Source organism: Conger conger, chromosome 11 (assembly GCF_963514075.1).
Source record: "Conger conger chromosome 11, fConCon1.1, whole genome shotgun sequence".
Classification (NCBI taxonomy): Eukaryota; Metazoa; Chordata; class Actinopteri; order Anguilliformes; family Congridae; genus Conger; species Conger conger.
In genome coordinates, this window is record NC_083770.1 from 8087897 (window position 1) to 8100931 (window position 13035).

General features: G+C 47.1%; 1 protein-coding gene across 4 annotated transcripts in view; it reads right to left on the reverse strand.

Annotated features, from left to right (window-relative positions):
- The window catches only part of sema6a (sema domain, transmembrane domain (TM), and cytoplasmic domain, (semaphorin) 6A), an 83337-nt gene that overhangs the window by 9905 nt on the left and 60397 nt on the right, over positions 1-13035 (reverse strand). For 2 of the 4 annotated variants that reach the window (XM_061260173.1, XM_061260172.1), the window contains exons 15-19: positions 12502-12642; positions 11156-11233; positions 9440-9498; positions 8464-8484; positions 4349-4504 (exon numbers count right to left, since the gene is read on the reverse strand). In XM_061260173.1, coding sequence (XP_061116157.1) covers positions 4349-4504; positions 8464-8484; positions 9440-9498; positions 11156-11233; positions 12502-12642 — 455 coding nt within the window. The remainder of the gene's footprint in view (positions 1-4348; positions 4505-8463; positions 8485-9439; positions 9499-11155; positions 11234-12501; positions 12643-13035) is intronic. The other 2 variants (XM_061260175.1, XM_061260174.1) reach the window with 1 other exon arrangement.

Consider the following 13035-nt stretch of genomic DNA (forward strand, 5'->3'; position numbering starts at 1 on the left):
TAACATGGTGACGTGCGTCAGAACACGCTCCTTTCATTTCCTGCAGGAGTGCAGCAGCTGTGTACTGAGCAGAGCACCGTTAGGTTTTGAGGTTATTGAGAACTGCATTTAATTCATGTATTAACAAAGACTTATCATTCGCCATGAATAATTCAAAAGGTATTCAAACCTAATAGCTTATGGATTTTTATAGCAGGTGTAATTGAAACATACAAAGACTACCGGCAGTCGGCGAGCCGCGAATAACGGAGGCGGAGCGCTTACTTTCGACTGATAACGGCTGTGAATAACGGTGAATATTAGGAGGTTGAACTAATAACGGTGATGAAAAATCTTACCAGCGTTTTGTTGATGATCATCCACCTGCAGCTGGCTGCCTTCCCATTTCGCTCCCTTTTGTACCGTCCCATAAGCAGCAAATTCACCATTGTGCTTTTTAAGTTAAATGGCATTGATTTAAACTGACATGTTTTTTAGACAGAAAACAAGTCCTTTTTCCTGTACAACCTACATTACTTCATGTGAATTCCACAAAGGCTGAGCTATCACATTAAGGGCAACCAAGTGAAAAAGGTACCAGCTGCTAATGTGTCCTTGTAAAAACCGGTTTGTTAACTTTGTTAAGAAAAAACCCCAAAACAACAGGTTCATGACATTTCCTGAATAAAGTTAAGTGCTTCGATGCCACTCTTTGGAGGAAATTCAGGTCCTAATGAAGGAAGCAATCTTGATTATCTGTTATATTTGCCAGCTACGCATAAGAATGAGTCCCTTGTTGTTTGTTACTCATTTTAAATCGGTACATACATTTTAGGAATTATCCTTTGGAGTGTACTTAGACCAGGAAAATGTTGTTTACAGATTTCACTCTCTTATAGTTCCCTAATGTTAATTGTAATCCAGTGAACAACTCCCAAATAGACTATAAATATAAATTATCAATGTTGACAATAATATGTGTACATTAGCCTGTTGCTGTCACTTGAATTCTTTGGTGCCTGATTGCAGACTTGAATTTTGAGTAACACAGGTAACTCAGGGTAATTCTTCATTGCATTTCTAACTGACCACATTCTATGTGTCCAGGGGCAGTTAAACAAAGGACATTACACTGGACGGTGTAACAAACTAGTGTGCACGCAAAGCAGATTTCAACCTCAAGTTCAATATATCCTCTGCAAAAGAAAGTCAAGGAATGCAATTATGGATACTTTCCAGAAAGATGTTTCATTATCTTATAGTCTGGCAGACAGGGGAAATGCTGAAATTAAAATCGCAGAATCAATTTGAATAAATATGAAATGGAACCAGCCGTCTAGTAAAAAGTCCACACTACCCAAAAATCATTTTTTAATCTTTGGAAGGAAGCAGAAATCCACCAAAAAACTATGATAAGAATGGATAGTCGCAAAGAATTGACACAAATAAATATTAAACATTAAACTACTTATATACTATATATTGGTACTAGCGTACATCTTAAATATGTGAGTATATTTCCTTTGAAATAATTTTAGCTAACGCAGCTAACCCACGATGCTGCTGTGCTTTCTCACGCTAATACTCGTCTGATCCTCCCGAACACTTCCGCCCTCGATCACACGGAGCAAATATGTGCGAAGGAGGCAGCCCGGTCCGGCACCGCCGTGACCCCTGACCCTGAGACAGGCACGCATCACAGCGCTGAGCGGAGCCGGGGGAGTTACACAGGACGCCATGCCGTGAACAAACCAGGGAATGCCAGGGCTCGATACAACTGTCTGACATGAGGGGAGAGGGAGAGAGGGAGAGAGAGAGAGAGGGAGAGAGAGCGAAAGAGAGAAAGAGAGAGAGAGAAAGACTGAGAGAGCAAGAGAGAGCAAGCAAGAGAGAGAGTGGGAGAGAGAGAGCAAGAGGGAGGGAGAGAGTGAGAGAGAAGAAAGAGGAAGAGAGAGTGAGAGAAAGACGGAGGGAGAGAGAAAGAGAGCGACAGAGCAAGAGAGTGAGAGGAAGAGAGGGAGAGAGAAATCAAGAGAGCAAGATGGAGCAAGCAAGAGAGAGAGAGCTAGAGAGAAAGAGAGAGATGAGGGAGGATCTGCTGTTGCTTTTTGTAATGAACCCATAAATTAGAGAGACACACAGAGATGGCTACAGGTCGGCGGAGGGAGAGAGAGGGGGGGGGCAGGCACGGGGGGAGGGCAGGACTTCATTCCCCCGCAACGGGGAGAAGATATGACTTCGATTTGTTCGGATGCCCCATAAACATGGTTAGTAATACATTTGCACTACATAAGGTACAGCCTTGGAACGTTCCATCTTGACAGATGAAGGACCCTGTGGAAGGGGAACTACGCACAATGGCAGCAGATGGGGGTGGTGGTGGGGGGGGGGTGGTATCACACAGATAGATGTGCCCAGACACAACAGTGCTAAAATGTACTGCGAAAACATCACTGTGACGCCAAGCAGGAGGGGACAGTACTACTGTACTAAACATTCCTGGTGAATATTCATCTCTACAGACCTTCCAAGAACATCTGAAAGGCCGAATGAACTGGGGGGAAATTTTTATATTATCTTTGGGCTAGGCAGATGCGTGTTGTCGCTAGCTGATAGACCTATCAGAGTTTAGAAATGATCCGGAACACTTCATTTGAACTCCTGCGAGGGGCCGTTAATTATTAACGATGATGAAAAATTAATCATCATTAATGAATCACTATTGATATTTTAAAATCTGAGATTCCGTGCCACAAAGTTGTGTGGAGTAAATCTAAAGGTATATTTTTAGCTTAAATGCTAAAATATGCTTGACTGAAAACATTTTAATGAGTGCACAAAATAAATAGGTCAACAATGTTCCACTAATTCACATCCTCGTTAATTTTAAGTCGAATTAAGTAACTCGGCCAGAAGCTACGCTTGTTTGATGTTTGTTTGTTGATGTTTGCTTCTGAAGTCGCGGCACTGTGGTGCGTAATTTGATGTTTTCAGAGTACATCTGGCACCCTGAGGGTTTCAATGAAAGGCCACATGCAGGTATGCAGGACAAGCGCACGACAGGAAGGGAGACAGGAACCAATAGGGAGTGCCGGAGATGGACAGGAGCGCTGACATCGCCAAGACGCTCATTCCCAAAGCAGGAGCACACGGCATTACAAAAAGGCAGCTAAAATAACAGCAGATCAAACCAAACCAAGTACAGGAGAGCCAAAATAACGGGAAACCAACAGCAAAAAGAGCATCGGTGTGTAAAGAGACAAAGCCATGCAACACGTGTACAGTAACGACGGCAGAAATAAAAAGACCTGCGCAGGTGTAGCTGACTCCACTGCACCGACGGAAATCAAAACGGAGAGAAGCGGTACGAGTGTCTTTGAAGGAATACCAAAAAAAAAACAAAACAAGAGGAAGCTGTATTCAGATGTAAAGCTTTCCCTCCCCTTGCTATGGCCCCGGGGGGGCCGGGGGCGCTGAGCGCGGTGTTTCGCCCGCCCCCACCGGGGTGATTGCGAGGGGACGGTAACACCACGGCGATGCGGTACACGAGCATGCAGTTTTCGGCTCTGCCGCCATTGTGCCTGTCCTGCCTACAGGTGTCCCACTTCCAGCTTTCCCGGCTTCGCCAGCCTCCGGAGGGTCGGAATGGCGCCATCGCCAGCGTGCCCAGGCCTGCTATTCCGCTCGTCCCGACATTCCCGACAACTGGGAACGCTTTACCGCCATTTTGGCCCGAGTCGGGCTTAGGGACCCCGGGAACGACGCGGGCCCAGGGAGCTGACTCATTAGCCGCCAACCCCAACCCCCCGCCCTCCGCCCCAATTATGAATCATTTTTAGTACTGACCGTTAATATCCATCCATCATAATACTTGTTTATTAAGTTTCGCTGATGAGCTCTGCAGAAGAGACATTAGATTAAGTCTAATGGAATTTACGAGGGATACCCAATCCGCTATCGATCCGCCGAACCAATCGCGGCTGGTGGGCGTGGCCCCATTACGTTTCCATTTTTAACCCCCGACGGGTCGTCCTTCAGGACGGCGAGACGCTGGCGTCTCGGGAGAAAGAAAACGAAAAAAACGGGCGTCCCAATGTCACGCCCTGCCGGGGATGGGGCGGGGATGAAGACGGCAGCGGGGGAAATAAATACATTGCAATCTTCCCCCGGTCTGGGGCCTGTAATAGTCTGGATATTACAGCTCCCCCCGGGGACGTTATGCCCCCTTTGTTTAATAAATCTCTCCGGGGCCAGGCAATTTGTTCTCCCGACACCCTCACGGCGATGTGCTGGTCAGCTGGAAGGGGACACGCGGTAAATCTGGAGTACCCTGCCACAGGGGAAACGCTTCCTCTATTCCAAGGCTTACCATCGGCGTCCTGCTGGGTGTGGGAGGGCACCGCCATATAGGGGTCCTTCTTATCGACGGGCAGCAGGGGCTCCTTCTGCTCCACCATGCGGCCGTGGCCCAGGGGTCCCCGCTCGGGGGGACGGGCGGTGGTGTGTGAGGGGGAGGTGGAGCGGCCTGTCGGACACAACACACGTCACGTTTTCCTCAGGGGGGGGGGGGGGGGGGGGCTGTCGAGGGAGGGGGGAGAGGAGGCGTCGGGAGGGAGGGAGGGGGGAGGAGGGACGGGGGGAGGGGTAGCTGCGAAGAAACGTTTATTCCGCCATCTCCGGTCTCTCGTTATCGCGCAACTTCCACGCCGGGTTCTGTGACCTCGGAGGAACCGTCCGTGCGGGTAGACCTCCCCCCCCCCCCCCCCCCCCCGGAGGGGATGGGTCTGGGCCGGCCTTTCGAACGGAAGTCGCGAGATTTAATGCCATTTAATGCCATTAATGTAATTAATGTAATTAAAAAAACTTCCGCTCCACTGCGTTGACCACCGTTCTGTGTTCCCTCCCTTCCCTTCGGTTGTTTCGCTCGATCCATAATCGTGATCAACATTACGGCTTTGGTCACTATTAAAAATCGAAACGAAAGGGTATGCGGTAGCATCGCAATTCGCGAATACGTCCTGTTCGCCCCGATGTGTAAATTAACTGGAAAATGACTTTTCATAGCTTAATGTGTGGCCTGCGGCTCGACTTTATTCTGGATTTCAGCAGCCGTTAATGTCACAGTGTTGTGAAAGCAACGGAAAATTCATTTCCGAGCGACTGTCAGAACAAAGTGCGTGGAGCAGCAGGTTGAATAAAGGCCCGTGACATCATGCTGGCTGTCTCCAGCTAGAGTAATTACATTCCATTGCGAAGGTTAATTATTAGCCATTAATTGCCTTGGGGCCTTTGTTCAAAATTACCTGTGTAATGAAAGATGCTCATTAACAAAATTCTCTTATATGTGCCTAAACACTCATTAAATAAGATCAATAATTGAAACCCTCCATAAATGACAGGCAATACACAAATAACCTCTACTGATTTTTTATCTATAGAACTCCAGCCAAGAAATCAATAGCTCTTTGATGTTTTTTCTGCATGAACTATTTAGCGAGTTCTATTAATCTGTATCTATATTTTAGACGACCCGGAATAATTCCTTCTGACAGTATTGAGAATTTTATAAGCTGGCGGCAATGGTATGTAGACCATTACGGTATAGCGGCTGTAGCGGGTTTACACTTGAAGCAGGGCGATGGATTTTTATTCGTTTAGAGGGCAAATAAAACCACTGGTTCTCAGGGGAGGTTTGTCACGATTTCAGGAGGGTTTGAGCATCACCGGGGTTCTTTGCGGACACGTGGAGGGCAGCAATCAATTTTGCTTGGTTTTGAATGGCACGGTGTGGCCACAAGCTGTTTGACGATGCTGTCACGCGGGTCGGGCGGGGGGTTTCCGGGGTCGGGGGAACGGAGGCGGGGAACGCGCCCCGAGTCGAAATTGTCACCGACGTTCCGCCGACGCAAAACAGCCCTCAGCCCACCAAGCCGCTATCATTAAAATGATTTATTTAACAGTACGCCTTGGGCCGAGAGATTAGTGTGACAGGGGCTATTTTATAATTCATTCTCCTCGGCCCGGCAAACCGCAGCTGAGGCGGACACGGGAAAGACGCCTCTGCGGAGGGGGGGCGAAGGACCCAAAGGCGTCCGACGCGCGCCTGCGTTTTTTCACTCGCCGAAATTAAATAACGAGCGTGAAGCAGGCGTTCCGGGGCGGGTGGGGGGGGAAGGGGGTGGCCATTTTGTTTTAAACACTAAATCAACACTGATCAGATGATATGTGAGTGGAGGCTTTTATTATCTTCCTGGACCCCAGCGTGTATTCGAGATGGCCCACCAGGAGTCGGGAAGCCTACCTACCGTCAAAATACAGAGACAAAGCATACGGGCGTGCTTATTGTTTTCATTTTCATTTCTTTTCATTTCTTTGTTCTGCTGCTGTTAAGTCTACCATAGCCGCGCCAACAGGAGACCGATAAGAAGACAGACTAGACGTGAGGCACTGCGCAGTGGAGGAAAGGGTAGAAAACCCAAGGTTTAATTGAAAGCTCCTGTTTTTAGGGCCTCCAGTGTTTTAATAAAGGATGAACGTCCTACTGCATTATGCATTCATTTCTGACGTTTACAGACGTGTTTGGCCATGCTTAAATATTTTACACCCCGGATTTTGGGTCAAGCCTGGTGCCCGTTTGTAAACAGCACTTAGATTTTTATGTCTTGGACTTACTTTATAACATATTCTGAATAGCTACTGTACTAGAAAATATCTGCAAATGCAAACACAGGTGTGGGGTGGGGTATCATATCTCAAAAAGTAATTGTAATTCAAACTCTTTTCTTTCAAGTGAAAATTGTCATTGTAATTGATGTTATGGCTGATGTAAGCTCAAATCAAGTCGATGTACCCTCCTCTGATATATATAATGCATATGCATGTGAATAAATTATTGTCAGAAGGAGTAAATATTCAAGTTTTCAGATACAGGATATAGCATAATTCTTCCCAGAGCTGTGAAGGAATATCTACATTTTGCTGGGTCTGAACATACACTCAGTGAGGACTTTATTAGGTATTTATTAGACTTATTAAGTCTTCTGCTGCTGTAGCCTATCCACTTAGAGTTATAATGTGTTGTGTGTTCAGAGATGCTCTTCTGCATACCACTGTTGTAATGTGTGGTTACTTCTGTGACTGTCATCATCCTGTCAGCTTTGAACAGTCTGGCCCTTCTTGTCTGACGTCTCTCATTCACAAGGCGTTTCTGCCTGCACAACTGCTGCTCACTGGATGTTTCGCACCATTCTCTACAAACTCTAGAGACTGTTGTGCGTGAAAATCCCAGGAGATCAGCAGTTTCTCAGATACTCAAACCACCCTGTCTGGCACCAACAATCATACCACGGTCAAAATCACTGCGATCACATTTTCCCCCCATTCTGATGGTTGATGTGAACATTAACTGAAGCTCCTGACCCGTATCTGCATGATTGTACGCACTGCACTGCTGCCACACAATTGGCTGATTAGATAATTGCTTGAATAAGTCGGTAGGTACAATAGGCTTTCCTAATAAAGTGCTCAGTGAGTGTAGAGAACATGCACGGCTTTTGTCAACACAACCTTTTCATATGAGATGGGTTTTTTTCTAGTTTTTTAGAGATGACGAGCAGGCATTAAGGACATTAGTTCATGTGGGAAAACGTCTGCCTGGTTGTTTTTATTTGGTTGTTAAACAGCCGAGGTGATGCAGTGATTACAAAGGTGGGAGGCGAGGTGAAAGGGTCAGCGTGCGCTCTGCGTTGTTTCGCACCAATCAACAACGTTTATTATTCTTGTCTTGTCCCCCAGAAGGAAAATGACACCAGTTCACGAGAACAAGTAACAAATGAGAAAAAAAACACTCTTGATGAGTGTGAAAGGCTGGCAGTGTTTTTTTTTTCCCAACAGGGGACTTTTTTGTGCATAGTCTTGACGTATTGTGGTTTATGTATTATTCCTGCACTGCCGGAGAAGCGAGCCTTTGTTTTTTGTTTTTTTGCCATCCTAGTTTTTTCTCTATGGGACCCAAAGCAGGGAGCTCTATCCTATTAACAACTCCAGCCATCTAATTAGGAAATCAAAGGTCAGGACCAATCAATGCTATAGCTCTACTGGCTGATGAGAATACCAAACAGGACAAAGATTGAATTATAGGCGGGGTTTGGTTCGGTTGGGGGGTGGGGGGAGTTGAGGGGAAGTATTGTAGGTGGACAAGGGGCATTATGGGTTGGATTACTGTAGGTGGGTTAAGGTTCTATGATCTATGGTGGTAAGATCATTTTGAGGGAAGTATAAGATTTGATGCATAACAACTGACCATGGTGAGTATATTCAGATCTTTCATGCGTGTGAGGATAGGATAGAATGTCTACAAAGAGAAAAAAATTGAATTTTACTTCAGGGTTAGTCTCTGCGGAAACTGTAAGCAAAGAATTTAGAAATATTGTATCACCAGATACAAAACGATAAGTAGGAGTTCAACCTTATCATGCTACTCACCATTTAGCGCCACAAAGGAATCTGGAAATGAGACAAAACAAGGCAAAATACTCAAATATTTCTCACAGATATGGGTTAGAAATAATACTGTGCTATACTTCAGTGTATACAGTGAACTAATGGTAACGTACACCCAGTGACCACTTTATTAGGTATTTATTATTTATTTTGCATGACATATTCTGCTGCTGCTGTAGTAACTTCGATGTTCGATGTGTTTCAGAGATGGTCTTTCGCGTACCGCCGTTGTAACACGTGGTTATTTCAGTTACTGTACTCTCGCCTTGCTGCCAGCTTGATTCAGTCTGGCTATTCTCATCTGACCTCATTAACAAGACATATGTTGTTTTTCGCACCATTCTCTGTAAACTCTAGCTGTTGTGTGTGTGTGTGAAAATCCTCGGAGACCAGCAGTTTCTCAGATACTCAAACCGCCCCATCTGGCACCAACGATCATTCCACAGTCAAAAGATCACATTTCTTCCCCAATCACGGACCTCTTGACCGTTTACTGCCTTGAGTTGCTGCCGCACAATTGGCTGAATGGACATTTGCATTAAGGTGCTGGCATACAGGTCTACCTAATAAAGTGGTCCCTGGGCGCATGTTGTAATAGCTCTCCCTTCAAAACGAAAACACCGAAATACAGAAATTTACATCACATTCAACCGGCGCTGCGAGGTAATGGTAATGCGTGTGCTTATCGAACGCGCATTCCCTAAAAATATTTACGGCTAGCTCAATTTTTCGCGGCTGCTGAACGAGCGTCAGGCAGGGATTTAAAGGAAGGGCTCCCGCGGCCTTTGCTCCACAGACAGCCCGCCAGCCGCTCGGCGTGGCGCTTCGTTTCGCTTCCTCTATTTTTAGTCCCCTCCCTTCGCCCGCCGCGAGAAGAGTTTGAGAAAGGAGGCGTTTCCTGTGCTGTGGTACAGAGACACTTTGAGCGCTGATAAACAGAGGGAAGAAGCCTGCTTACTTTGGCAGTCGCCCAGTCCATCTGTGTTGCCGTGCTCCACGTCCTGCTCGAACGCCGATCTGCGCAAACCCAAAAACACATCACGGTTAACGTCTGAGCCATCGGCCGAAAAGGAACGCCTGGTACAATAGCCCAAGGGCGTCCTGTCTTCACACACAACGGGAAAAAAATAATCACTTTTGCATGTTTGCTTGTGTGTGTTTGCGGGAGTGTGCGTATGCAAGCGTGTACTGCATGTGTATGAGTGTGTATTGTGTATGCGGGTGTGTATGTGTGTGTGTGTGTGTATGTGTGTGCAAGTATGCGTGTATGCATGTATGCATGTGGTGTGTGTGCGTATGCATGTGTGTATGCCTATGTGCATGTGCATGTATGTCTGTATGCATGTGTCTGTATCTGTGTGTGTGTGTGTGAGTGTGTATGTGTGAATGCGTATGTATGTGTGTGTGTGTGCACATTGGGGGAGGGGTGTTAATGAAAACAGTGAGTGAGCACAGCGACTCTCATTTGACAGAGGTGAGCTTGGGTTTGATTTTCGTGTTGGACCACAAACTGTGCTCTGAAACAGGCCCGCTAAACATCAGAGTGATCAGCCGGCAAAGTCCTACATGTTCTCCTCTCAGCGGGAAATTTCACATTCAGGAACTGGCTTTAAATCAGTGTTAAATCAGCAGAAGATCTCTTTGGTACACTTTACAAAGACGTCTGAATACATTTGCCAAAAATCTGGATATGGCAGTTGAATTTCCCATCACGAGCAATAACCACAGACAAAAAGCTGCCTCGCCGTTATGTAGATTTACACAGAGGCTCTTCAGGTATGCATCGGTTTACATTGGACGCCCGATAGCTTACAGAAGCGGCTAAGCCCACTAAAGGCCCAGAAGCAGGGGATTTTGTGATGACTCGCAGGACGGCAATTCAATGGCTGGCACCGCGCGGAACCACACGCACGGCCAAGCTTGTGCGGACGGGAGCTATGCGAACTCGGCCCTCCTCCGCGTCCGCCCCTCCCCTGCAGACGGGCGGGGAGAGAGCGAGCAGCGGAGGGAAGGCATTGCTGCATCTCGGAGGCCTGTTTGTATCGCTGCTTTTTATTAAATGCTGCCGTGAGCCGGGGCCGAAAAGCTTTCAATCGCTCGCCGCAAAAACCCAACAGATCATAGCAGTTTAATCCCCACTCAGTCACTTAAAAATATTGTACGCCAAACGTGAGGTCATATACCCTTTTAATGCCTCTGTCTACTCCGCTGCCAAAGTGGAAACTGAATCGGGAGCAGCTTGAGCTTGGCTTAAGAAATAATAACAGGATAGAAAATGGCAAGCAAGACCAATCATTTTGCCGGAATGAAATTCTCTTGACATCAAAAAGCCATCCCCATACTATGATTTAATCTGTTATTTTTCCGTCTTTCTTTCCTTCTTTCTTTCTTACTTTCTTTCTTTCTTTTTTTTCCGAACGGCATAGGCCGTTTGTTCGGAGAGCTGAGAGGCCGGCTCTTTACCGTGCGGTAAATCCAGGCGGGAATTATGGTCATTCTCGTCCGGAGGTAAATATCACTTTTCTTGTATCGGGCCTTCCTGTAACCTTTCCTGTTTGAAGAAAATGACAGTGCGGCGCATCAATTAGCCGTGATGGCGGCTAGCGCGCGCGGGGCCTAGACCTCGGAGACGATTGCGATTGTGGCGGGAATGAAAGGGCGAGCGGCGGCTTACTTGGTGTCCGGGCTGACCTCCCGGCACGCGCCCTCCGCCACCCAGCCGCAGTAGGGGTCCCGAGACGCGATGCAGGACCTGAAACGGGGCGGAGAGCGACAGTGAGACCGTCTGGAGCGGACCCGCTTTAATCCTCCACACAGTCACAGCGCTAGAACAAGTCCAATTATGGGTCAAACACCGCTCAGCCGCTCCGCGGCGGCGGTCTGGTGCTCAGCCAGTTAGCAGGTACATGCAATAAAGGCACTCAAGGTTTTTCTAATAAGTAATAAAACACTAAGAGGTGCGGGGGTGAATATCAATATTACCAAAAGGAATAATGGTAATAATAATTCCGAAATGGCAAGAGTGAAAGCCCTTTTAAAGGTGACAATGTGCTGTAAATATACCTCTAGAAAGTAATATCCTAATATCTCCGTTTTTCGCATGCGTTTTAGTAATTTGTTTTGCCTCTCTAAGAAAGAAAATGCACTGCCAATCACAATACATTTAAGTATATCTGCTCCTAATGTTTTGAACTACTTTTTAATATCAACTCAATAATAGCATAGTGTTGATAATAGTACAGTTGAAGACAGACAGATCACAAAGGGTTAACAAGTTTTCTAAGCATATAAATGTATTTTGAATGTATGGATTTGAAAAATTTAAAACTTAAAAGGAGAATGCAGTGGACAGTGAACAAGAATACTTTTAAAACCAACCAAACCATGACCCTAACGGGTTTTAATTTCACCTTTCAGTTTGGTTAAGATTGCATTTTTGTCAATTAAATTGATGTTTGATGGATTATCAATGGAATACATAAAAGCCGGCACTTGCTCTACAAGTAGTCCCAAATGACAGTACAACGAGATCAAAGAAACACCTTTCGGCCTGTCCGCAAACATAAAGTTGCACTCCGATGCAGATGCAAATGCATTTGACCTTACGTTGACCCCCAACTGTAATTACAACAGGAAACAGCCTGCGCTGCAGAAAAGGGAAAGCCAAACTCATAGTGTTCGGTGCCTGCAGCTTGTTTTTCCGTCAGCTCGGCGAACCTTTTACCCAGGGGTGCGCCCGGTCCCGGAGGGCCGCTCTGTGTGCTGGTATTTGTTCCAACCAGGTTACCTTAGCTTCCTGACGGCTCTACACTGTGAACTACGCTGGTTCCTTCCTGTACGGATCTTTAGGATGCAAATGCAGTCTGCGGCTGCAGCCGGTGCTTTTCGACAAATCGACAGATCAACATACGATTGAGCTAGTTAAGTAATTACGCACACAATTCAGAAACGTCCTTGTTGTGCATCCCTGCCTTTTTGGAGGAAAAGAGGGATAAGCGGAGCGCCAGACGCCAGACATACTTTTTGCATCTCCCGTGCCGTTCGCAGCGAGACAGCGGCACTCTGACCACGCAGGAGGTGAACGCCACGAACAGGGCGCGGCCCTGGCTGTCGATCTGCATGCTGACGATGCGCTTGTCCTCCACGCCGTCCACGCTGCACCTGGGAGCCGGCAGGGGGGAAGGGGAGAAGGAGCACAGTGAGACATGGTGAGTAGAGTAGCCCCCGCTGTACAACCCAGCTATGAGCGGCTTGAAATTACCGGCTACCGGAAAAGATGGGGGCGTGGAGCTGGGCTGGGCGAAGTGTGTCGGGGCGTGGAGCTGGTCTGAACTGGTCAACCAGCTACCAGCCATTTCAAAGCCTGTTTCTTCAGCAGGGAGGACTACTGTGTGCTTTATTCTCTGTGCTAGAGACCCCTAGAGAAGGCAGGGTGACCCTAGCCTGAGGACGCAGAGCTGCACTAATCACCCCCCCCAGCCCCCCCAACCCCCCCCCCCAACCCCCCGCCCACCACCTGGGTTTATCCCCCTCCCCCGCACAAGAGCACTCAAT